This window comes from Orcinus orca, chromosome 14, assembly GCF_937001465.1.
Source record: "Orcinus orca chromosome 14, mOrcOrc1.1, whole genome shotgun sequence".
Classification (NCBI taxonomy): Eukaryota; Metazoa; Chordata; class Mammalia; order Artiodactyla; family Delphinidae; genus Orcinus; species Orcinus orca.
In genome coordinates this window covers 29027607-29054451 of record NC_064572.1, presented here as the reverse complement: position 1 = coordinate 29054451, position 26845 = coordinate 29027607, and the positions used below count along the sequence as shown (strand labels likewise).

Genomic DNA, 26845 nt, shown 5'->3' with positions numbered 1-26845 from the left:
GTTGGTTTGAATATTCTTACACATAGCCCCCTTTGCACGTCTGCAAGAGTTTCTCTGGGGTATATTTCTGGGAGAGGAACTGCTGGGTGATACGGCATGCAAATGTTCAATTTTATAAGATATTGCCAATTTTTTCCCCTAGAGTCTGTTCCGGTTTACACTCCTACTACCAGTCAACGAGAGTTCCCGTTATCCATCTTCAACACTAGTATTAAATTCGCCGGTCCTTACTCTGTTAGAGGCCCTACAATGGCTACGGAAGTGAGGACCCAATTGGCGGAGCACCCACTGACGAGGTAAGGTCCCAAATGCCTTCCCTGCTGACCAAGGAGGTGGAGGGGGCCGGGGTGGGCGGAAGACAAAGGAACTCAGCAAACTGAGGGTCCAAGTGGAGATCACCTTCCACTGCCATCAGCCAGGCCCCCAGTGGGTTCTCAGGCCTGAGTTAGCAAATCACAAGCAGGGCCCCTCCTGGGTAGGGACAGAGTCACAGGCAGGGGGCAGGAGCACAGAAATTCCAGGGGTTTTCAGGGGCTGACTTCTTCTGTTAGTTGGGGGTAGGGGAGGCCAGCTAACAGCGACTTTCAGAGAAGGTTTGCTTTATTTCTTTAAGTCCCAGACCCCTTAGAGGCGAATGGAGGACGGAAGAGGAAACTCAGGGGCCTGGTCAGCGAGATCCGCAGAGATTCCTGGGGCAAAACGCCTTGCTTAGCATATCCAGAGTCCATCTATACACCTCCAGAGGGATTCCCTTCAGCCAGGACCACCGGAAGGGAAAGCAGACAGTGAGCAGGCAGGTGGTCCCACCAGGCCCCTGGCGGACAGCAGCCCACCTTTGGATCCTCGCTGGACCTACTCCATCGCCTCCTCCGGGGGCAGAAGCACAGCGTCCTCAGGAGCGGGAAGGGGTGCGGGTGGAAGACAGAGAACCTGAGACGCTTGTCTCCAGCGAAGCGAAGCAAGAGCTTGAGGCTTCCCTGCAGCGACGCAGCCCTGACAGCCGCCCTGTCACCTCTGCATCTCCCGGGAGGGGCCCCCACGGGACAAGGACTCACTGGCCTAGTCTGGCCTTGGCGCCAGCTTTGGCCCCTGGACGCTGAGTCTGGGCCAAAACTGCCCCCGAGGGCAAGGGGGGAGGGTGACAGCCTATAGCTGGCTTCTCTTGGGCTGCCAGCAGTTTGGCTTGGGGAGAGGCCCATGCTAGGGTCAGCCCCCTGGCCCTGGAGGTGTATATAATGTACCTTTGCTCCAGTCCAGGTATTTGGATGAGTAGGTGGGTCTATGGCTTCTCTTTCTGGCTTTAGAAATGGTTTCTGAGAGAAAACTGGGGTCCTGGCTCCCTGCTCAGGCATCTTAGGAAGACAGAAGGGTCCCTGGGGCCGGATGGCATGGCTGAGAAAGGAGCCTGGGGGAGGCTCAGCTTTGGTGTCACGGGGGTGGCGGTGAAATCCCAGAAACCAGACTTCAGAGCATCTCAGGAATGGATTCTAATAAGCTCGGGTGGGCACCGCTGCCGGGGGGCTCCATTTGCTTCTCCCTGACCCTCTCCTTCAGGCCAAGGACTGAGCCAAAACCCGAGAAGTCAGGGTGCTGGCCAAGGAGCCACGCGGACGGCGGGCCACAGAAAGAACTGAGGATCCCAGGGATTGTGGATTTCAGGCTGATCCGAGAGGAACTGAGGACCTCCAAGCCCCAAACGCCCGGTGCCCACCGCTTCGGCCACCTCAGCCATCACTCCTTCTTCTCCCGGCACCACCCCCATCCCCAGCACGTGACCCACATCCAAGGTAGGGCTGGGGCCGGCCAGAGCCTGGCCGGAGGTGGGGACAGGGGAGGGCGTGCTGGAAAGGGAGGACCTGAGGCAGGGGCAGGGTGCGGGGGTCCAAGGGCAGACTGCCTAGCCCCACAGGATTTACGTCATTGCCAATTCTCCCATTTTACAAATCAGAGAAAGGGATGAACGTTCTGCTGCAGAGCTGCACTCTCTGGTCTAACTCAGGCCATTTCAGCCACTCAGCTATCCATCCACCAAATATCTAATGAGTGTGAACTATGGGTCAAGCAGTGTTTTAGGTCCTGGGGTTATGAGAGTGAGCGAGACAGACAGTGCCTGCCCTCACGGAGCCGACTCTTTGGTGGGAAAGAATAGGAAATAGATAAGGTGTCAGATGTGGTAAGTGCCAAGGCTATACAGGGAGGCCTGACCAACAGCATGACATTTGAGCAAAGGATAAAGGAAGACAGGGCATGACCCGTGTGGATCTCAGGGGGAAGAGTGTCCCAGGCAGAGGGAACAGCAAGGACAGAGGCCCTGAGGCAAGAGCATCCTGGCTCTGTTGGAGAAACAGCAAGGAAGTCAGTGTGGCTGGAGCAGAGTCAGGAGAGGAGAGAAAGGAGATGCATCAGAGAGGCAGCTGGGCCCACAACGCGTGGGCCTTGGAGCTCACCATGGTCACCCTTAAGCCATCTCGGTGAGTCAGGTGGGAGCCACTGGAAGGTTGAGAGCAAAGAGGTAGCAGAAGGGATCTACTGGCTTTTGAATGGATGGTGGCTTGGACCGGGGAGGTAGCAGTGGAGGAGTTAGTGTCCCTGCTCTAGAGATATACAGAAGGTAAGGCCAACGGGATTTGCTGATAGATTCAAAACAGAGTACGAGACGGGAGAGGAGGCAGCCCGACTCCCAGGTGTTTGGCCTGAGTAACTGGAAAACTGGAGTTGCACTGGCTGAGACAGGGAAGCCCACAGAAGGGGCCAGTGGAGGGTGGGGAGGGTCAGGGGTTCGGTCTGGGACGTGGGAGATGCAACATGTGCGATGCCTCTTAGAAGTCCGAGAGGAGGTATCGAGTAGGCAGTCAGGTCCATTTGGGGCAGAGATGCCAACGTGAGAGCCGCTCAGATGGGGGTGGTATTTATGGGATCATCAGGGGACCATGTAGATGCAGGGGAGGAGAACCTGGCATGAGCCTGGGGACCCCAAGGCTAAGGGGTTGAGGAGATGAAGAGGAAGCAGTAGCCGAGGGGCTGGTGAGCCAGGAGGACCCAGGAGAGTGAGGGGTTCTGGCACCAAAGGAAAGTGTTCGGGAAGACAGAGTGAGCACCCACGGTAAGTCCTGACCAGGCTGTTCCCCAAAGCTGAACTAATGATGCTATAGCATCACACAAACCTTAGACTGGAGGGTCCTCACGTGTAAATGTCTCTTACCGCCTCCAGGCTGCCACGCACTCAGCCCTGGAAGCCTGACAGATGGCATGACGTTTTATCCAGAGGGTCTCGCTCCCTGTGATTTGAGCCCAGGCCCCTCTCGTCACAAACTGTGGCTTAATGCCCCCGTCCCCACATCCTCTTCTTTAAGCTGCCTGCCTCTGTGCTCACACCTGCACTTCACTGCCCTGTCGTAGAACACCGAAAGGACCCCAGGACTAGGGTCTCAGGAAGCCCGGGTTCCTGTCTTACCTCTGCCTGACTCACTGCGTGACCCTGAGCACATCCTTTCGCTGCCATTCTAGGTGTCCCCAGGGGTAAGGTCGCAGTGGTTACAAAGGCCCTCCCAGCTCTCGCCATCTCTGGGCTTGTGGTTACTGGAGGAAGTGGGCCAAGTGCAGCCCCTGCTCACCAGCCTCCTCCCAGCCCCCCGGAGTTCTTGGGGTCCACTCAGGCCCCCCTTCTCACAGCCTCTAACCCTTCACAGATCTCACCGGGAAGCCTGTTTGTGTTGTCAGGGACGAGTTCTCTCTGGCCGCCTCACGTCAAGCCACACTCTTACCCCGCTCTCTGATCGGGATGCCCACCATCTCGGTCCCCATTGGAGACCCGCAGTCCAATCGGGATCCCTGGCTTGCTTCTGGTGGGTACTTGGGCCACAGCCCCTCTACCTTGGGGTTATACGTGTGCCTGGCTTGGGTGGGTGCCTGAGAAGGAAAGGGCCATTGCTCTTAGGTCAGTGGGGTCTGGTGGGGAACCCCAGTGTTTTCCTTATTTCCTCAGGCAGCTGCATTTGCATTACTCCCCAGCCCCAGGTCCTCAGAAATGCACCCCTGCTTGGCTTTGATGTGTCTGAGGAGTCATAACAAGCAGATGTGGGCAACAGTCATGTGACTTACAGCTCTAGCCAGGAACAGGATTGGAAATACTGTATTTCATAACTTGTGTGCTCAGGCACCAGCCAATCAGAACAGCCAGCCATAGACAGTGCGTTGGGGGGCGGAGGGGGAGGGCAGCATTTCAGAGGCCTCTGCGCTGCCAAGCCTTTCCCTTTCCCTTAAGGGCGGGGAGGACCCTGGGGAAGGGGCAGAGGGGCTTGGAAGGCTTGCTGCAGTGCTCGTCACCAACCTCGCCAGGAGTCACTCAGTATTTTAGTAACTGCCACAGCATATCGACTGAATCTCTGTCCTGGCTTTGGGCTCCTAAAAGAGGCAAAGCTAGACTAAATCACAAACATCTTGGTACATGTAGCCAAATGTTCTCCAGCATCTCCCAGTAAAGCCACAGGCTAGGACACCAGTATCAGTAGCCACCATACCCACCAACCCACCAGTGGTGTGATTCCTACTCCTTCCCTCAAGGGCACCACCTCCCCGGTGAAGCTACCCTTCCCGTTAAGATGCAGGGCAGGAAGACGGGGAGGAGGGGAGGCTCTTCCACCTACAGTCCTCCCCACACCCAGTGTACAGGGAGGGCAAGGAGGAGAGCCCCAGGTATCAGTTGGCCGGATCTCGTCCCCTCCTTCCAGAGGCCTGGAAGAAGGAGTTGAAAGACCTGGCTTCCCGGGTGGCCATCTTCACCAAGGAGAACGTGCTGAAGAGCAAGGAGGTGGGTGCAGAACAAAGCAGCTGCCTGAGAAGAGACGAAATGGACTCACTCCTTTGTAACTAAATCCCTCCCACGTGGCTTCCAGCAGATCAGTGTAGTGCGAGCCTTCCTGAGAGGCGCTACTGCTGGCACAGGGGAAGGGGCCCATGAATTCAACCCAAGGGAGAGGGTCCCAGTGAGGGTTCAGAGGACAGAATGTACCAGGTGGAGAAATCCAAGAAGGGCTCATAGTTTAGAAGCGGATGGAGAGAGACGTGCCTAGTGGAAGCACACAGCATAAAGGCTCACAAGCTGGAAAATGCAGGGCATCTTTAGAGATCAGAGGGCTGAGGAACAGGGTACAAGTGGGCAGCAGTGAGGGAGAAGGCGGGAGAAGGGCTGACTTTGGACGTAGGCAAGATCAGCTTGTTTCTCATTTCTGAACTTAGTTTCGTGTCTAATCTGAGAAGGGGTGGAAAATCCCTGAAGAATTACAGACAGAATGGGGGTGGCCTCCTGGGTGCTATTTGCTGATAAACCAATAAGGACAAGCGGGAGGCAGCTTGAAGGTGGTTGAAATTGGTCCTAGGACAGGCCCGGAACTTTGTGGCCGAGTCTGGTCCCGCCCTTGTCTTGGGCAACAGAGTTCCCGTCCCTGCTCTGCAGCTAACTCACTGTGACACTCAGGGCAACTCAGCTAAGCTGTCTGGGTCTCAGTTTTCTTATCTTTAAAATGGGGAGAAGGATACTACCAGTCTTAACTGGAGTTCCAGGGGCAGGAGGTCCTAGGCCTTGTGCCCACAGGCCTGGCTCAGGAAGGTTTCCCAGGGCAAAGAAAGGATGGCAAGCTGTGGGGGACAGTATCCTACACCAAGGCAGGACACTGTTTTCAAATCTCTGATGGGCTGGGGGGAGGGACATGGGGCGGGCCTACCCAAGAAGAAGTACAAGGACCACCCGAGAACCATGGCGGGGAGCCAACATTCAATGAAATTCCAGCAGGAAGAGCAATAGCTATAATGGAAGGGCCACCCCACTGGCAAGAGGGGTCTAGGACAGGGTCGGGTTGGCCTGGGTGATATCCTGGGTCCCCGGCCTCCTCCTCTTCTTTTCCCCCTTGTCCCCTCTGCTTTCTCCTCTTTCTCCCTCTCTGCCAAGAGTCTCTGGCTGCTTTTTTCCCAGCAGAAGGAGGAGCCTCAGCGGGAGAAGGGGGCAAAGTACTCAGCAGAGACTGGTAGGCTCATCCCTGCTTCCTCCCGGGCCACGGCCCGCCGCCACTCCCGCCAGGGCGTACGAAACCACTCTCCGAGCACAGGTGGAGGAGACCAGACCTTCATCCTACAGGATCAGGAGTTGCTGGTGAGGTGCTGGGAAGGTTGGGGGCTGTGGACCCTACAGAGGCCCTAGTCTGAGGGCAGAGAACATGGTGGTACCTGCTCCCAGGCTCACAGGGATCCAACTAGGACCCTTGCAAACTGCTTTCAAGCCTGGCTTCTCCCAGGGAGCCTTGCACCTGAGACCACAAGGCTCAAAAACCCCAGACCTGGGAGTCAGGAGCCTGGATTCCAATCCCCAGCTGCCTCTAGCTTTCTGTCTGAGCCTTTCCCTCTCTAAGTCCTTTTCCCTCTCGGGACCTTAGTTCCATGATTTAGCCAAACTGGGAGCACGGACACGTTGTCACACGGTCTGGTCCAGCTGTGGCACCTGACGTGTTAGTGAAGGGAGCCACGGCGGTGGAATGAGAAGCCTGGAGGTGGAGGCCCTGCCTGGCGTGTCCTCACCACGCCCAGCCTGCTGCCCCCCCGCAGCCTGCAAGGCTGGTCGCAGCCACCTCCCCACACCCTGGAGCCGTCTGGTCTGTGCTGCAGCGAAGCATAAAGCCCCCTCCTCCGTGTTCGAGTGTCCCATGGGGGCCTGAGAGGCACGCAGGAGTCGTGCTGGCGGGCGAGGCAGTGAGCGTCTCTGTTCAAAGGCGCACCCGTTCTCCAGGAGAGGCCAGACCATGACAGCATCCTGACACCTGCCCTGTGACCAGTGCTTTAAAGCACGCAGTCCCCTTGGAGCCCTAAGACAGTTCAGGGAACAGAGAGAGCAGACAGGACCCCATTCCACAGACGGGGAGGCTGAGACCCTGCCGGGTGACAGCCCACGGCGCAGGTCCCCGGAGAGGGCGCAGCATAGCAGGGGCTAGAACACAGTGCTCTCTCCACCATAGGGCGGCCTCACCTTCCCTGGAAGTAGGTTCTTGGGTCCTGTGGGGAGGGGGCACAGGGCAGGTAAGTTGGATGTGGAGAATGGAGAGGGACCCCGGGCAGATGGGGGCGGGGGTCACCTCAGGGGGCGGGTACCCGGGGGTGAGGGTGGGCAGCCTAGCAGTCGCAGGCCTGGGGAGAGGCCCGGCCCAGTTCCCGCTCTGCTAGGGATGAGGCAGACCAGCTGGGCACTGACAGCGCACCTCGGGTCCTGGGGAGACTGACCACCAAGCGCTGAGGGAACCCCACTTTCCTAGGACCCCGGGGGCTCCGCCTCCCCCCGTGGGCCCCAGCTCCACACAGGCACAGCCGCCAGCAGCAGCCTGGCCCAGGAAGCCCCCATCGCCCTTCCAAGACAGAGCTGGATCTCTTGCCGCTGATCCCTGACTGGAGGACGCCGCAGGGAAAGGGCCCTGAAGTAGCCAAGATGCTGGAGGCTGAGAAGGCGGCTGGGAGTGAAGAGCACAGGGCTCTGGGCGGGAAGGAGCCCCCGGCCGAGCAGGGCACAGAACCAGCTGACTTCGACCCTCAGGCCGCCCACAGGGATCACCCCACCTCTTTGCTAACATCTCCAATCTCTGAACTTGGGAACTTCAGGGAGGGGAGGCCCATGGGGTCCCTGAAATCCCCACACCAAGGACCCAAGCATTTGGGAGTTGGTGCATCTCTGAGGAGCTGACGGGCCAGCCCTGACCTTGCCTTCCCCGTGAGGGACTTTGGGGTACAACCAGCCCAAGTAGGGCTCAGGGACGAGGGGTCCAGGTGTCTGATTCTGAGGCTTCGTTCTGCCACAACAGCTCTGCGAGGTGTCCCTCTCTCGAGGCCTCAGACGCCTCATCTGCCCAGTAGGGAGGTTAAGAATCTTCCTCCAGGGCTGTAGGCAGAGAAAGCTTTCTACAAAGTGTAAAGTCCCGTGCGGAGGGGAGGCAGGGACCATCGTGGGGACCCGTCTAGCCAAGCAAGGGCTCTGGGAGACCACCTTGCAGGGGAGGCAGCTGTGCAGCCAGCTACATGCTGTCCAGCCACGCCGACCCAGGCCTGTCGTCCTGCCCACAGATCCTGGAGCTGCTTTCTCAAATCCTGCAAACAGACTCCTTGAATACTATCCGGTTCTGGCTACTCTACGCGCCCCCCAAGGGTGAGGACACAGTCCCGGGCCCAGAACCTCGTCTGAGTGGAGACCGCTGAGGGCTGTGTCCACTGTTTCTGCAGGACTCAGGTGTCATTCGGCTCCACCCCAGGGCCTTACACGGGGGCCTCTCCTCCTTTTTGGAGCCCCAAACTAATCTCTTCCAGCTAGACGTCACTGCTCCCTCCTCCACGACGCTGCTCCTTAGAGGGGACCCCCTCCTCCACACTGACCGCAGGCCTCGGCCCCTGGGAGGGAGACACTCAAAGACCATACTTAGCAGACACGGCCTTTAATCCACCACTGTGGGAAATGCACACGCACAGAGATGCAAATACACGTACATAAGAGCACACACACAGGTGCACATGGACACGTAAATGGACGTACACATACTCACGTGTATGTGGGTGTATCTAAGTGGGCGGGTGAGGAGTGATGAGAACCAGAGAGCTGATTGGACGGGAGAGTGGAGGAGGAGGGGGGGGAGGGGGGGTCCCCAGCAGGCTTCCCAGGGGGCCAGGGGCCGAGGTGGCAGGTGAACCAAGAACCAGGGACACTCGAGAGAGGTGTGGAAGGCCGAGGCACGCTGCACACACAGGGGCCAGAGAAGTGTGGCCTTCCCCACGGGCCCCCAAGGACAGAATGTGAGATGGTTAGAGAGAGCCGTCTGGACCCACTGGGCAGAAGAGCTGGAGGGCCCGCTCCCTGACGTTCCCACCTGGTGGCAGGATGGGGGCCGAGGTCTCGCCCCTGAGGATTCTCCCCCGCTTGTGCTTACAGAGAAAGACAGGGCACTAGGCCTCCTGCAGACAGCAGTGGCTCAGCTCCTTCCCCAGGCCCTAGTCTCCATCCCATCAGAGAAACTCCTGAACCAGCTCCAGGAAATTCAAGAACCACTTCAAGAGAGGCAACAGCTACCCTACAGGTGGGCTTCGCACCCCTCAGCTGCCCCTCTCCTCCCTAACATTCAGCCACCTGTCCTCCCAGGTGAGGCCAGTGGAGGCCAGAGGAGGGAGCCCGGTGCTGGCCAGAGCCTGGGCTGCCTAAGCCTGTCCTGGAGGAAGAGGCCCATGCTCTCCCCCGGACCTCCCCCCGTTCTACCTATGCGGCTTGAAAGCTTACTCTACCAGACCAGACTCCAGGGGCCAGCTGTGGGGATGCTAAGGGGGTGACCTGTGTCACTCATAGCAAGACAGGGCCAGGTAAGCCACATCTAGCTCTCCAGGAGCTCTTGGTCTTTGGGAAGACACAACAAGCAGAGAAGGAACGGTGACACAAGGCAGGCAGAAGTACCTTTATGCGGGTATTAAGTCCTCTGCATGGCTGGAGAGAAGGATTAATGATGAGCTGGGGAAAGGGAAGATGAGGGAAGTCCGCACACAGCAGGGGAGTGGGGCCTGAGTGTCAGCCATGGGACCAGCAATCCTGAGTGCCCACTATGTTTGCCTGACACCGCTGGGTGTTTCACACGTTTCTAGTCCATACAGCCACCCACGGAGGCAGTATTACCTCCATTTTACAGATGAGAAAACTGAGGCTCAGGAACAGTTGAATGACAGCCCCAAATCACGCAGCTGGGCAGCAGAAAAGCTGGGGTTCAGACTTAGGCTTATCTGACTTCCAAGCCCAGCAGCGCTCAGACCCACCAGGGAGCTTATTGAAAAGGCAGATGAGATTGTCACACAGTAGGGTGGGGGTGAACGTGGAGATGTGTATTTCCAACAGTCCCCTAAGTATGTCTGATAGCGCCTGGGGACACTGCTGGGATGGATAGGATTTGAACAAGCAAATGAGAGGGTGGGAAAAGTCAGGAGTGGAAGTCAGAAATGGGAAGCGTTAGGGAAGTTAAATTTGGGAGTGGCTGGAGCGCGGGTGGGTGGATTGGTGAGAAGGGGGCGGCATGCTGTGCTGGCTTGGATGTGCTGAAGGTGTGGGTGCTTGCTCTGGCCCTGGACTTGGTTTTCTTTTCCACTTTGAGACCAGGGGTGGCACAGTGGTAAGGCAGCTTCACTGTGACCTTAGGCAAGCCACCTCCCATCTGTGAGCCTCTGTTTCACCTTCTCAAAACACCCTCTCCTGGAATCATAGGGAGGAAAAATTACATCGGGTGCATCAAAAGGCTTGCTGAGTGCAAAGCCAATACAAGATATGAATGTCATCCATGCTCATCAGTAATTCATCAGGGAAGCAGGGTTTCTGTCTTCTCCACTCCCACAGGAAGGCTTCCCGTCTGCAGGGAAGCAGTAAGCCAGGGGAGGGCAGGTGCAGTGGCCTCCCTACGGCTCCTTACAGAAGGGCCTTGGTTCCCTGTGGCCACAGCGGGCGATGGAGTCACAGTTGTTGGGGTCCTGCTTGGGGTGGGGCCATCCCTGCACAGACACCCGCTGGCTCTCAGGAGGGGTGGGTCTTGCCTCTCCCTGGGGCACCTTCCCCACCTCCCTGCCCACCCTGCCACTCGGCTGGCTGCACGGCTCCAGCCTGACCTTCCCAGCCTCTCCTTGTGTTGGTTTTAGCCAATCCCTGAAGAAGACAAAGACGCCACCTCTATCAAAAAGCGAAAAACCAGGTAAGAGTCCACATAGCAGGTCACTGGGGGCTCAGAGAGGCCCACCATGGCTAGATTCCTCAGGGGATACAAGGACCCCCTGGAGATGGAGCCCTGCCCAAAGAAGCGGCTCATTTCATCCATCCATCCATCCATCCATCCATCCATCCACTCATTCGTTCAGCAGATCCTTAATTAGTACCTAAGCGCTAGCTTCTGGGATCACTGGGGGAGAATCTGGAGACGAGTTCCTGCTGCCGTGCTTCATCCTAGGGAGAGGAGTGCAGACCACAAAGACACCTGAGGCAGATGGGTGCCCTACGGAAAATGACAGGGCGATGGCAGAATCAGGAGGACTGGCAGGGTGGGCAGAGGGCCCCTTGAGCCAAAAGGCAGGAAGGATCCAGCCCTCTCTGGGTCAAGGGAGAGCCTGTGAGCAGGGCTTCCACCTGCCAGGTGTGTTGGTGAAAGAGCAGGCAGGCCAGGGTGGCCGGAGCCTTGTGGGTTGGGGACAGTGGTAAGACATGAGATAGGTGGGCAGAGCCGGCCTGTGGGAAAGGCCAGGCATGTGGTCTCATAAAGAGAGCATGGGGTTCACTGGAGGGCTATCAGCAGGGTGTGGTGGGACCCCTCTGGCTGCTGTGTAGAGAATGGACTGTGGGGTCCCAGAGGGGATGAGGGAGACCAGGGAGGAGGGGGTACCTTAGACCAGAGCAGGGGTGGGGGGGAGGGGAAGGAAGGTTGGAGGGGAGAGGAGAGGACAGGTATTCTCGATGTACACTGTTCTCCCCCACTAGACTGTAAAGGGTCCTGTGTGCCGGGCAGCGTGTCTGACACAGAGTAGGTACTGCTCAGACATCTGTGACCTGGATGTAGAAGAGGGCGGTGAGGCTGGGGGAAGGGAGCCAACCCCTCCCAGGTTGCCAGGAGGGCCCAAGCAGAAGCCTGGCCTGACCCAGGCACACACACATCCACCAGGGCCTGGCGGGGAGAAGGGGTCTCTCCAGATCTCCTGGGCAGCTCCCAGGTAGGGACCCGGCCCCTCACGCTCTCCTGCCTGCTGTGTTCCACCCCCCCCCAGAGAACCCTGGGAAAGCACAACTTCTTCGCGTGCACTCCAGCCAGAACCCAGAAGAGAAGGCGGCAAAGCCAAAGGTAGAGGGTTGAGGAGTTCGCACCACTTTGCCCACCTTGCTCAAGAAGAGCCCCTGAGTTCAAAGATTCGGCCTGCACCTCCTCAACAGCAGTACCGGTTTTCCTATCACATGGAGCCTATTAAAATACTGTCTTCCCCTTAAGAGGACAGTTCCGCTCTCCTACCAGGAGGTCTGTGCTTGGGTAGTTTGCTCCAGGAGGGGGGATGAGCTGTACCAAACCATCCCGACTCCCTTGGAGAAAGCCTCCCCACGTGGGGCTTCCCTGGTTCTGTTAGGTTCCAGAGAACTGAAGGGCAGGTGGTAGATGGGGCTCTGCTCATCCTTGAGCCAAGTCTCCCAGGGTTCTGGGTAGATAAGAGCAGAGGGTGGGAACTCACAGGCCACTTTACAACACTGACCCATACCAATTATTGGGTCCCTACCAGGCACTGAGGCAGATACTAGCTAATTCATATAGAACACTATATGAATTGTTGTACATATTTTATATATGGTACTATGTTTGATGTTCCCCAAAGCTCTGTGAGGTAGAGAATCACTCCCATTCTATAGATGAATGAACTGAGTGAGGCTCAGAAAGGTGAATTAGCTTGTCCAAGGCCACACAGCAAGTGACAACCAGGATCCAAATGCAACATGTCTGGATCTAGAATCCCTGCTCCTATCTGCTGTATTCTGCTGCCTTACGAACAGCAACCCTCACCAAAAGTTGTGGTCACATCCCTGAAGAGCATATGGTTAGGAAAATGGCGGTTGGCAAGACCAAGAAGGAAAGGGACATTATATAAGTGTGACCCAGATGCAACTGGGGTGTCTCTATCCTTTAAGATATAGAGAAGACGGCTTTGACCCTCTGGGAAGTCCAATGTCTTCCTTGAGATTTCTGCAAATTGCTTGGGGTGGGGTGGGGAGGTCGGCATTGAGTATTTACAATTTCATCGTCACCTATGGCTCTGAGCTCCTACTTCTACTGACTTAGTTCAGTCCACGGATTGTGGCTCCACTCTCTACTTCTAGCACTGCCCCCATTCCCCCACGTCAGTTCATATGACCCCTTTCACACAAAACTTGTGCACGGCAGGCTTCAATCAAGATCAGGGGCTGGGGCTTCCCTGGTGGCGCAGTGGTTGAGAGTCCGCCTGCTGATGCAGGGGACACGAGTTCGTGCCCTGGTCCGGGAAGATCCCACATGCCACGGAGCGACTAAGCTCGTGTGCCATAACTACTGAGCCTGTGCTCTAGAGCCCATGAGCCACAACTACTGAGCCCACGTGCTGCAACTACTGAAGCCTACGCGCCTAGAGCCCATGCTCCGCAACGAGAGAAGCCACTGCAATGAGAAGCCCGCGCACCGCAGCGAAGAGTAGCCCCCACTCGCCGCAACTAGAGAAAGCCCGCACGCAGCAACAAAGACCCAACACAGCCAAAAATAAATAAATAAATAAAATTTATAAAAACAAAAACAACAACTATGCCCTGGGAATTCCCTGGCTGTCCAGTGGTTAGGGCTCCACACTTCCACTGCTGGGGCACAGGTTAGATGCCTGGTCAGGGAACTAGGACCCCACATGCCGCGTGGTGCGGTCAAAAAACCCAAAAAACCAAACCAAAACAAAAACCTATGCCCCTTGCCATCTCACTGAATTTCCCCTGCCCTGTCCTCAACCCTGCCACCAGTTTGCCCCCAGAAAGCCCACACTATTTTAATTTTTTCCAATTTTTTTCTTGTAAAATATACGTAACACAAAATTAACCATTTAAACCACTTTGAAATGTACACATCAGTGTCATTAACTACATGAACATTGTGTGCAACTATTACCACCACGCACCTCCAGAACTCTCTTCATTTTGCAAAGCTGAAACTCTGAAACCCATTAATAATTTCCCATTCGCCCCTCTTCCCAGTCCCTGGCATTCCACTTTCTGTCTCTGAATCTGACAACTCTAGGTCCACCATATTAGTGGAATCATACAGTCGTACGCATTATCCTTCTGTATCTGGCTTACGTCGCTTAGCGTGATGTCCTCAAGGCTCATCCATGTTGTAGCATGGCTCAGAATATCCTCGCACATTTACTCTTTTAATCGATGCAGCAGTTCAGCTCCTCCAGCCTCTGTTCCCAAACCCTCCAGCTCCACCTTGCCATCTAACCTCATTTAGGGGCTGAGCTGAACAGGAGGACTGTTCATGGAATAGGGTCCTTGCCCCTGGGCAGCTGTGGTTACAAGAGTATATCCCTACTCCATTATGAATAACTTGTTGAAATCCAGACGCTGAAAAATTCTAAAAGCTATCTGTTTCCAAAATATACCATACTTCTTGGCACAAAAGCCCTGGGTCCTTAGGTAATCCTTCTACCCCTCCTCTAATTTTTTCAGGAAAAATTGCCATGAGATTAATATCTGCCCCTGCAGATTCTCAGACTTTCTTATTCCCTGGAGCGTACCTCTCCTTTAAGTTCCTTAGCCCATCCTTCCAATCTATTTATTTTGCTTTCTCCATCTCGTGTTTCCTTTTGCAACTCGCTGCAAAATGCTCGTGTCACTGCCTGGCTTTTGCACCCATTGTCACTGCATTGAAAGACAAGATGTTTCAGGCCTGGCTTCTTACCTGTGTATTTTGCGGGTAGACTGTGAACAGATGAGATCTTTCTCAGCAGCTCTGCAGTCTGTTAGGAGAAAGATAAGGGGACTGAGTTGAATCATGTGCACATAGAAACACTGTGGAAATAAACATGTGCTATGCAAATGGGAATGGGAAACTACCATATTGCAAAAACACAGATGGCTAACCTATGGTTGCATGGGATGATCTGACCTCATTCAATGCTCACAGCCACCCGTAAAGTAGGTCTTATAGGTGGAAAACCCAAGGCTCAGAGCAGAAGCAACATCAAAATTTACACAGCTCATAAGCAGTGGATTCAAACTCAAGGCTGTGGGCTCCTCTGTCAGTGCCCTTTACTTTCTGCCAGCTGCCATCTTGCAGGATCACCCCAAGTCCCACTTGTCTCCAGACAGAGAAGTGGACCCTTCTCTCACTTCCAGCCACTTCACCCGCTCTTCCTTCTGCTTCCTCTTCTTCCGTCCCTTAGGTATGGAGTTCGGCAGGGTTTGCTGTGACTCCTTGGCCCTCTTTAAAGTCCTCCAACAGGCCTGCATCCTTTCTCCATGTTTTAAGGGAGTCACTGCTGAACCCCAGGGGGACAGCCAGCTGGGAGAATTGGAAGGTTCCAGACATCTCACAAAGCACTGGCCAGAGTCGTCACTGGCCTTCCTGGAAATGCAAGTGATGTCTGGCCTGCCTTCCTCGTCACCTGCACAGGGCCATCTTGACCTCAGGGCCATCTTGACCTCAGATCCTGTGCAGGTTGGAGGCCAGGCTGGTTACTGGGCTGTGGCCTGTAAGCTCTGCTTGGCTTTGCAGAGTTTCTGTGCCCTGCTTAGCAGCACTCCCTGTCCGGGCCCCCTTTTGGGCAACAAGGTGACTTCTGCTGGGTGTCAGGACCCCATGACCACTCCTGAGTCACTTCTAAATTTTCCTTGGCTCAGGCCCTGGAATTTCTCTTCTCACTTCCCTCTGCTTCTCTGCCTGCCTGAAGCATGAGGACAGATTTTCCCTTCCAATCTTCTCTCTTATGGCTCTAGGTCCTCCTTGGGATCCAGTCTCCTTAGTCACTGTGAAAGCCATTGTTGGGTTTGCCCAGATGCCCCCACCCCCTTCCAGGTGGGCCTGAAACTCAGCTCCGTCCAACCAGAGTGCCCCATTCCTGGGCACAGTGACTGGTTCAAGGATTGGATAAGCATGTGACCCAAACCAGGCCAACCAGAGTCCACCCTTGGGATTGTTTTGTTGGCTGGGAAGGAATGTTGGCTTTTGAGATGATGCCATCATTGGTCATCATTGCTCCAAGAGACAAAGCTGTGGATTCAGTCACACCTGATGGTCCTGATTCTTCCCCATTATATGAGACAATAAAATTATTTCTTAATCGAAGTGTTGATTTTTATGCACTTTTAACATAAAGCTTACTATTTTAACCATTGTTAAGCATATAGTTCAGTGATATTAAATACATGCATATTGTTGGGCTACCATCACCACCATCCATCCATAGAACCCTTTTCATCTTGCAGAACTGAAACTCTATACCCATCAAACCATAACTCCCCATTCCCTCCTGCCCCCAGCCCCTGGCAACCGCCCTTCTACTTTCTGTCTCTATGGATTTGACTGTTCTAGGTACGTCATATAAGTAGAATCATACAATATTTGTCATTTTGTGACTAGCTTACTTCACTTACCATAGAGTCCTCAAGATTCATCCATGTTGTAGCACGTGCCAGAATTTTCTTCCTTTTTTAGGCTGAATAATATTCCCTTGTATGTATATCCTCCATTTTGTTTATCCGTTCATCCATCGGGGAACATTTGGGCTGTTTTGCTTTTTGGCTATTGTGGATAATGCTGCTAGGAAATTGAGTGTACAGAAGAAGTTGATTTTTATGTTACATGTGACCAAAGGGATCCTGGATAATCTAAGGTCACACAGCTAGTAAGCAGAGGCCCCAGAACTAGCATACAGGCTCATCAGACTCCAGAGCCACTGACAAGAGCCCTCGGTTCCCAAACTTGAACCATTCTCATACCCCCGTCATGAACATGTTACAACTGTTCACCACCTGTACTATATTCCTTCATATTTCTTTAAATTTACCTTTTTACTTTTTTTCACTTAACTATAGTTTTGACCTCAGCGATAATATCCCTGGCATCATGGTTTGGAGGTGTTATTTATAAAAGTTTCTCATACACACAAAAATAAATAGAAATAGAAATGTTTAAAATGATAATGTTCCTCCGTGTGCCCCCTAAGTTCCACTTGTACCACCAGAGTACACTTTCCACACCTCGGGAAACGCTGACTAGAACAGATAGCAGTTTGAAGATGAGAGAACCACGCTTGGGACCCTTGGCTAAAGGACACACGCGGGGGTCAGCTTCTCCATGCCCAGTTTGCTGGCTCAACAATCACCCCGCTGACCGCCCCCTACTTGATGGGTGAGATGAGAATAGGCTGGAGACCCCTTTTCAGCAAAGGCAGGGGAAGGTGGTACCCTCCCTCCTGGAGCCTTAGGAGCTCACTGTTGGGACATCCCTCAGACGCTCCCAAGCCCCCTTCCCAGCCCATGGCAAACCCTCATTGTAGCACCCATGACATGGCGTCCAACTTCAGGTTGGACAAGGACAGTAACAGAGATCCCACCACCTTTCCTGACTGCTCACACCTTAGTTCTGTCCCCAGAGCCACAGAGATCAGGTCTTTCCTTCTTCCTCTGGCTTTCTAATTTTGCCCTTGTCAGAACTCTTTTAGGTCTCAAACCACGCCTCCTTTCAAATATTTATACCTTAAAAAAAAATTATTTTTGGTCTGATTGCATTAGCTAATACTTCCAGAGAATAATGTTAATTAATAACTATGATAGTGGGCATTTTAATAGTATTTAATGGGAATGCCTTTCATTTTTCACCATTGAGCATGAGTTGACTTTGTTTACATATCAAATATATATAAACTGAAATATTCACATATTCGTAAAGTTAGGTCAAGAAGTATCCTTCAGCTCTTACGTGTTTAATCCACGCTGGAACCTTATGAGGTAGATACTATCGTTAAAGACAATTTTACAGATAAGGAGCTGGAAAAAAAGAAGGAACTTGCTCAAGGTCGTATAAGCAATAGGAAACCGATTCAGGATTCAAATCTTGCAGCTTGAATGGGCAGAGCCCATCCTCTTAACCCCATTCTAACTCCCCATAATAATTAGCACAATTTTATAGACGAGAATTCAGAAGAGAGGTTAAGTGATTCGTCCAAGGTCAAACAGCTGACAAGTACATCCTTCTCACAGGTCAACAGGGTCGTCTTAGAGTTTATATCTACTGCACATTGGCTTAATTTCTTCTGCGTGCTGTGTGATTTATTTCCCTCAAATCTGTCTTCCATTTCACTGTCTTGTGTTTCTATCATGTCAGCTATACCCTTGATATTATTCTACTACATTCATTAATTCTGTAGTGGTATTATTTTTGTCCTTGTTTCTTTTCTTAGTCCTTTTCAACTCATTCTATTGCCTTGTCTGAACTTCAATCTCTTGTTTCAGAGTTCAAGTTGTCTTTAATTTCTTGAGAATGCAAAACAGTTTTGTTTTTTTAAAATTTATTTGTTTTACTTGTTTATTTTTGGCTGCATCAGGTCTTTGTTGCTGTGCGCGGGCTTACTCTAGTTGTGGTACGCGGGCTTTCGTTGCAGTGGCTTCTCTTGTTGCAGAGCACGGGTTCTAGGCGCCCGGGCTTCAGGAGTTGTGGCTCCTGGGCTCTGGAACGCAAGCTCAGTAGTTGTGGCGCATGGGCTTAGTTGCTCCGTGGCATGTGGGATCTTCCTGGAGCAGGGCTCGAACCCGTGTCCCCTGCATTGGCAGGCGGATTCTTAACCCCTGTGCCACCAGGGAAGCCCCCAAACAGTTCTTATCTAATATTTTCTTCTGTTCCTGGGTGTATCTTCTTCCAGAAATGTGCATGTCATCTTTCTTTGCCATGTTCTCCTTCCTCTGTCCCACTCCGTCCTCTTCTCCTGTGGAGTTTTTGCACAGGTACCCTGTCAGTTTCTTCTGGTTTCGCTTACGTTGGATCTGGAGTACGTCTTTCCAAGCCCCTTATTTGCACAGATGGTGACTTCTTGATTCTCCTCTTTGTTTACCTGGGCCCTGTGTGCACCCTCCTCTCTGAACATTAGCTTGAGGTCTGACTGTCATTGGTTTATATTCTTCCTGTTTCCCTCTTCAGCTTTCTGGGACAGAGGGGTTGGAGAAAACTGGGTCCTGGGAAGCCAGCAAACCAACTGCGTCTCTGTTCTCTTCATCTGTAACTATTAAAAAATAAACTTTTAACTTTAAAACTGTGTTAGGTTTACAGAAAAACTGTGAAAAAACAGAGTATCCATATATCCTACATCCAGCTTCTCCCACTCTTTTTTCTTTTTAATGTAACAGCTTCACTGAGATCTAATTCACACACTGTGAAGTCCACCTATTTCAAGTGTACAATTCAATAGTGTTTAGTATTCACAGAGTTGTGCAACACAATCAATTCCAGAACATTTTCGTTACTCCAAAAAGAAACTCCAATACACATTGGCAGTCACTCTATTTCCCTAAAAGCTCCCCCTTCCCTATGCGGCCACTAAACTATTTTCTCTCTCCATGGATTTGCCTATTCTGGCCTTTTCATATAAATGGAATCATTTAATATGTGATTTTGTGACTGGCCTCTTTCACTCAGCATAACATTTCCAAGGATCATCCATGTTGTCGCATGCGTCAGTACTTCATTCCTTTATGGCTGAATAATATTGCATTGTACGGATATACCACATTTTGTCTATCCATTTACCAGTTGATGGACATTTGGGTGGTTTCTATCTTTTGGCAATTGTGAATAGCACTGCTATGAACATTCATGGACAAGCTTTTTGTGTACATATGTTTTCAATTATTTGGGGTCTCTACCTAGGAGTAGAATTGCTGGGTCCTATGATAACTGTGTTAAACTTTTTGAGGAATGGCCAGGCTGTTTTCCAAAGCAACTGCAACATTTTATATTCCTACCAGCAGTGTATAAGGATTTGAATTTCTCAACATCCTGTCAATACTTGTTATTGTCTTCTTTTTTTAATTATAAGACTTTTAGTTTAATTTTATTTTTGTTTTTAACATCTTTATTGGAGTATAATTACTTTACAATGGTGTGTTAGTTTCTGCTTTATAACAAAGTGAATCAGTTATACATATACATATGTTCCCATATCTCTTCCCTCTTGCTTCTCCCTCCCTCCCACCCTCCCTATCCCACCCCTCTAGGTGGTCACACACCAGCAAGCTGATATCCCTGTGCCATGTGGCTGCTTCCCACTAGCTGTCTATTTTACATTGGGTAGTGTACATATGTCCACGCCACTCTCTCACTTTGTCACAGCTTACCCTTCCCCCTCCCCATCCTCAAGTCCATTTTCTAGTAGGTCTGTGTGTTTATTACCGTCTTGCCCCTAGGTTCTTCATGACCTTTTTTTTTTCTTAGATGCCATATATATGTGTTAGCATACGGTATTTGTTTTTCTCTTTCTGACTTACTTCACTTTGTATGACAGACACTAGGTCCATCCACCTCACTACAAATAACTCAATTCCGTTTCTTTTTATGGCTGAGTAATATTCCATTGTATATATGTGACACATCTTCTTTATCCATTCATCTGTTGATGGACACTTAGGTTGCTTCCATGTCCTGGCTATTGTAAATAGAGCTGCAATGAACATTTTGGTACATGACTCTTTTTGAATTATGGTTTTCTCAGGGTATATGCCCAGTAGGGGGATTGCTGGGTTGTATGGTAGTTCTATTTGTAGTTTTTAAGGAACCTCCATACTGTTCTCCATAGTGGCTGTATCAATTTACATTCCCACCAAGAGTACAAGAGTGTTCCCTTTTCTCCACACCCTCTCCAGCATTTATTGTTTCTAGATTTTTTGATGATGGCCATTCTGACCGGTGTGAGATATCTCACTGTAGTTTTGATTTGCATTTCTCTAATGATTAATGATGTTGAGCATTCTTTCATGTGTTTGTTGGCAATCTGTATATCTTTTTTGGAGAAATGTCTATTTAGGTCTTCTGCCCATTTTTGGAATGGGTTGTTTGTTTTTTTGAAACTGAGCTGCATGAGCTGCTTGTAAATTTTGGAGATTAATCCTTTGTCAGTTGCTTCATTTGCAAATTTTTTTTCCCATTCAGAGGGTTGTCTTTTGGTCTTGTTTATGGCTTCCTTTGCTGTGCAAAAGCTTTTAAGTTTCAAGAGGTCCCATTTGTTTAATTTTGTTTTTATTTATTTATTTATTTTTTTAACATCTTTATTGGGGTATAATTGCTTTACAATGGTGTGTTAGCTTCTGCTTTATAACAAAGCGAATCAGTCATACATAAACATATGTTCCCATATGCCTTCCCTGTTGCGTCTCCCTCCCTCCCACCCTCCCTATCCCACCCCTCCAGGCTGTCACAAAGCACCGAGCCAATATCCCTGTGCCATGCGGCTGCTTCCCACTAGCTATCTACCTTACTACGTTTGTTAGTGTGTATATGCCCATGACTCTCTCTCGCCCTGTCACAGCTCACCCTTCCCCCTCCCCATAACCTCAAGTCCGTTCTCTAGGAGGTCTGCGTCTTTATTCCTGCTTTACCCCTAGGTTCTTCATGACATTTTTTTTCTTAAATTCCATATATATGTGTTAGCATACGGTATTTGTCTTTTCTTTCTGACTTACTTCACTCTGTATGACAGACTCTAGGTCTATCCACCTCATTACAAATAGCTCAATTTCGTTTCTTTTTATGGCTGAGTAATATTCCATTGTATATATGTGCCACATCTTCTTTATCCATTCATCCGATGACGGGCACTTAGGTTGTTTCCATCTCCGGGCTATTGTAAATAGAGCTGCAATGAACATTTTGGTACATGACTCTTTTTGAATTATGGTTTTCTCAGGGTATATGCCCAGTAGTGGGATTGCTGGGTCATATGGTAGTTCTATTTGTAGTTTTTTAAGGAACCTCCATACTGTTCTCCATAGTGGCTGAACCAATTCACATTCCCACCAGCAGTGCAAGAGTGTTCCCTTTTCTCCACACCCTCTCCAGCATTTATTGTTTCTAGATTTTTTGATGATGGCCATTCTGACTGGTGTGAGATGATATCTCATTGTAGTTTTGATTTGCATTTCTCTAATGATTAATGATGTTGAGCATTCTTTCATGTGTTTGTTGGCAGTCTGTATATCTTTTTTGGAGAAATGTCTATTTAGGTCTTCTGCCCATTTTTGGAATGGGTTGTTTGTTTTTTTGAAACTGAGCTGCATGAGCTGCTTGTAAATTTTGGAGATTAATCCTTTGTCAGTTGCTTCATTTGCAAATTTTTTTTCCCATTCAGAGGGTTGTCTTTTGGTCTTGTTTATGGCTTCCTTTGCTGTGCAAAAGCTTTTAAGTTTCAAGAGGTCCCATTTGTTTAATTTTGTTTTTATTTCCATTTCTCTAGGAGGTCGGTCAAAAAGGATCTTGCTGTGATTTATGTCATAGAGTGTTCTGCCTATGTTTTCTTCTAAGAGTTTGATAGTGTCTGGCCTTACATTTAGGTCTTTAATCCATTTTGAGTTTATTTTTGTGTATGGTATTAGGAAGTGTTCTAATTTCATACTTTTACATGTACTTGTCCAGTTTTCCCAGCGCCACTTATTGAAGAGGCTGTCTTTTCTCCACTGTATATTCTTGCCTCCTTTATCAAAGATAAGGTGACCATATGTGCATGGGTTTATCTCTGGGCTTTCTATCCTGTTCCATTGATCTATATTTCTGTGTTTGTGCCACTACCATACTGTCTTGATTACTGTAGCTTTGTAGTATAGTCTGAAGTCAGGGAGCCTGATTCCACCTTAAGAAACAGGAAACTTCTCAAATAAACAACCTAACCTTGCACTTAAAGCAATTAGAGAAAGAAGAACAAAAAAGTTAGCAGAAGGAAAGAAATCATAAAGATCAGATCAGAAATAAATGAAAAAGAAATGAAGGAAACAACAGCAAAGATCAGTAAAACTAAAAGCTGGTTCTTTGAGGAGATAAACAAAATTGATAAACCATTAGCCAGACTCATCAAGAAAAAAAGGGAGAAGACTCAAATCAATAGAATTAGAAATGAAAAAGGAGATGTAACAACTGACACTGCAGAAACACAAAGGATCATGAGAGATTACTACAAACAACTCTATGCCAATAAAATGGACAACCTGGAAGAAATGGACAAATTCTTAGAAATGCACAACCTTCTGAGACTGAACCAGGAAGAAATAGAAGATATGAACAGACCAATCACAAGCACTGAAATTGAAACTGTGATTAAAAATCTTCCAACAAACAAAAGCCCAGGACCAGATGGCTTCACATGCGAATTCTATCAAACATTTAGAGAAGAGCTAACACCTATCCTTCTCAAACTCTTCCAAAATATAGCAGAGGGAGGAACACTCCCAAACTCATTCTACGAGGCCACCATCACCCTGATACCAAAACCAGACAAAGATGTCACAAAGAAAGAAAAGTACAGGCCAATATCACTGATGAACATAGATGCAAAAATCCTCAACAAAGTACTAGCAAACAGAATCCAACAGCACATACATCATGATGAAGTGGAATTTATCCCAGGGATGCAAGGATTCTTCAATATATGCAAATCAATCAATGTGATACACCATATTAACAAACTGAAGGAGAAAAACCATATGATCATCTCAATCGATGCAGAGAAAGCTTTCGACAAAATTCAACACCCATTTATGATAAAAACCCTGCAGAAAGTAGGCATAGAGGGAACTTTCCTCAACATAATAAAGGTCATATATGATAAACCTACAGCCAACATCATCCTCAGTGGTGAAAAACTGAAACCATTTCCACTAAGATCAGGAAAAAGACAAGGTTGCCCACTCTCACCACTATTATTCAACATAGTTTTGGAAGTTTTAGCCACAGCAATCAGAGAAAAAAAAAGAAATAAAAGGAATCCAAACTGGAAAAGAAGTAAAGCTGTCACTGTTTGCAGATGACATGATACTATACATAGAGAATCCTAAAGATGCTACCAGAAAACTACTAGAGCTAATCAATGAATTTGGTAAAGTAGCGGGATACAAAATTAATGCACAGAAATCTCTTGCATTCCTATATACTAATGATGAAAAATCTGAAAGTGAAATTAAGAAAACACTCCCATTTACCATTGCAACGAAAGTAAAAAAATACCTAGGAATAAATCTACCTAGGAAGACAAAAGACCTGTATGCAGAAAATTATAAGACACTGATGAAAGAAATTAAAGATGATACAAATAGATGGAGAGATATACCATGTTCTTGGATTGGAAGAATCAACATTGTGAAAATGACTCTACTACCCAAAGCAATCTACAGATTCAATGCAATCCCTATCAAACTACCACTGGCATTTTTCACAGAACTAGAACAAAACATTTCACAATTTGTATTGTCTTTTTAATTATTGCCATCCTAGTGGGAGTGAAATGGTATCTCATTGTGCTTTTCATCTGCATTTCCCTGAAGGCTCGTGAAGTTGAGCATCTTTTCATGTGCTCATTGGCTATTTGTGTATCTGCTTTGAAGAAATGTCTATTCAGATGTAATTTTGTTTTTAAAAACAAAACTCCTGGGCTTCCCTGGTGGTGCAGTGGTTTAGAGTCCGCCTGCCAATGCAGGGGACACGGGTTCGTGCCCCAGTCCGGGAAGATCCCACATGAGCCATGGCCTCTGAGCCTGCGCGTCCGGAGCCTGTGCTCCGCAATGGGAGAGGCCACAACAGTGAGAGGCCCACATACCGCAAAAAAACCACAAACAAAAAAACAAAACTCCTGTTTTGTATATGAGGATTCTCCATCCTGTCTGGAACTCTCCTAGTTCTACAGGGGACGCCCTGAAAGGAAAGCCCACCAGCCACTCTGGTTTGCGGGTCTCAGTTATTTTTGCTTTTGCTATAGCCCAGCACTTTGTTAATTCCGTCCTGCTAAGCCTTTGTTTGACATCAGAGATTATTAACATCGGGTAATCAGCGCTTGCGTACTTTCTTCCCAGCAGCTGGGAGAGGGTAAAAGTTCATGCTAGCAGTTCTTCTGTCTCCACCTGAGAGACCCTTTCCACCAAACTGGGGGGCACCCATGACGTTTTAGATTTTTCTTTGCCCAACTTCTCTCATCGTACTACTTTTAGGGATCAAAGCCTGTGTCCATTCCTGGAGCCTTCATTCAGTCTGGCCTAAATTGTTGCCTCCCTAACGTGAATCTTCACGAAGCATGTGGTTTTGGTTGAGACCCTTCCCAAGTTTCTATGTGAGTAACCCATTCCTTGCAATTTTTTTTTCCTTTGGGCCATTTCAGTATGCAAAAGGAAATAAAAATAGCAACAGAGATGCCATAATAGTAATTGTGTTTCAATTTTTGCTGACTTGGCTGTGAAGGAATAAAAACCTGGACAAGATTAAAGGCATGAGGATCAACTCGCACTGAAAAAGCAGCCCTGCCGTCATCAGGCGGGGACAGACACAGACAAAGCCAGATGCAAAGTTAACAGAAAATGCAGCTCTTCCCTAGGTCATGCCACAGCTGTAAAATGCCATAATCACGCCCACTCTGCGTGACTGATGCTTTCTTGCCAATGAGACCCCCAGAGCTCTGTTGCTATTTTCCTTTATTCCTGGGGATACCCAATTGCCCCATGACAGCACCCAGCCCCTGGTTAATCGCCACTTCTCATCCTGCCTCAGAAACAGTCACCAATCCAGGACTGACCCCTGCTTCCCTGGGACTCTTCCAGAACCCTTCAGGGGGAGCCCAACCCTTAGAAAAGACACTCCCTGCTGGCTCTCTTTAGTCCAGCGGCATTCCACACTCCCTCACTGACCCAGGTCAGTCAGTTTTGATTTTGTCCGACCACAGGCTTGTCCTCTGGGTCTGTGGCTGCTTGGAGTGTAAGAGTGGGTATTAGGTTAGTGTCGCCCCGCTGTTGTTCCCATTCAGCTCAGCTTTTGTTTGCCGCCAGCAATAATTAACCCGGCGTAGTGACTGATTAGGTTCCTTCTTCCTGCCAGCGGGAAAGGAGAAAAATAGTACCTATTAGTGGCTCTCCCGGATCTGTTCACCACGTCTAGGATAGGGGTGGGTTCCAAACCCGGCTGCCCACACAGGAAGGTGCACAATCGTCCAGCCCCAACCAGGGACAGCATTTGGGTGAAGGGCCCACGATCAGTGTGCACACGCCAGGGCCTCTCCATGGAGCCAGGGAGCAACCTTCACGGCACTTGATCCTGCCCTCAACGAGCCGTCTGTCCCCACACAGTCCTTCCTCTCGTTGGGCCCCCGTTCACCGCTCAGCTCACTAAGGCCCCTTCTTCCTATCTGGACAGTCTATGATCTAAGTTCAAATGACAGAAATAAGTGGGGTTCCCAGTAATAAAAATCACTATCACTCCCCTCAGTCACGCCCCAAACCAGGTCCCCTGGCTCCTAGGCCTCTCTTTCTAGAGCAGCTAGGCATGTCCCCTCCAGACCTGTCTAGCCTAGGTAAAGTGAGGGCCCTCCGCCCTTTAAGGTAACTGGACCTGGAGCTGCACACCCTGGACTAGGAGAGCGAGGCAAATGGGGAGGAGAGGAAGGCTCCAAGACAAGATGCTCCCGTGGGAGGGTCCAGCCCAGCCCGCCTTTGCCCAGCTCAGCAGACCAGATTTAAAACTCAGGATCTAGGGTTCCTCTTGAAACACCAGAAGCTGTGGAAACCCAGGGTCCTTGATCTACTGGCATGAGCTCTCATTCACCATAGTCCCACCCTCATTTACAAGACTTGCCTCGTGTCTGAGAGCCTCACCCTGGACACACACACTGCCCCTTTGTTGCTACTCTAGCTTGCTCAGGTCCGCCCCTCAGCTCTCTAGCTCCCCATCCCCTAACTCGCTGCATCCACGCACAGTGGCCTCAAGGCCCTGAGACAATGGGACAAGCTCTTGGCTGCAACAAGTGCCCAAGGAGCATTTCATTAAATCACTGAGCCCTAGAGAGGGGAAGACTTTTTTTTTTTTAATTTATTTATGGGTCTTCGTTGCTGTGCGGGCTTTCTCTAGTTGTGGTGAGTGGGGGCTACTCTTTGTTGCGGTGCGCGGGCTTCTCATTGCAGTGGCTTCTCTTGTTGCGGAGCACAGGCTCTAGGCGCGCGGGCTTCAGTAGTTGTGGCACGTGGCCTCAGTAGTTGTGGCTCTAGAGAGCAGGCTCAGTAGTTGTGGAACACGGGCTTAGTTGC

General features: G+C 50.2%; 1 protein-coding gene and 1 long non-coding RNA gene across 3 annotated transcripts in view; one reads left to right on the top strand and one right to left on the bottom strand.

The window, feature by feature from the left end:
• LOC117196979 (uncharacterized) overlaps positions 1–26845 on the bottom strand; it is a 42700-nt gene that overhangs the window by 6610 nt on the left and 9245 nt on the right. Inside the window, exons 4-5 of the long non-coding RNA XR_007471438.1 lie at positions 16184–16346; positions 14490–14547 (exon numbers count right to left, since the gene is read on the bottom strand). This is a non-coding gene — a long non-coding RNA (uncharacterized LOC117196979). The remainder of the gene's footprint in view (positions 1–14489; positions 14548–16183; positions 16347–26845) is intronic.
• On the top strand, positions 60–12037 carry TBATA (thymus, brain and testes associated). 2 transcript variants are annotated; one of them, XM_049697306.1, is made up of 10 exons: positions 60–296; positions 1555–1787; positions 3690–3845; positions 4731–4810; positions 5975–6148; positions 8098–8179; positions 8954–9098; positions 10687–10739; positions 11516–11558; positions 11800–12037. In XM_049697306.1, the coding sequence occupies exons 1-10, from the start codon at positions 97–99 to the stop codon at positions 12014–12016; spliced, it is 1383 nt and encodes a 460-aa protein (XP_049553263.1). In that variant the 5' UTR covers positions 60–96; the 3' UTR covers positions 12017–12037. The 2 variants fall into 2 exon arrangements, with proteins under 2 accessions (XP_049553263.1, XP_033263440.2); XM_033407549.2 differs by lacking the exon at positions 11516–11558 and having other exon boundaries at positions 68–296.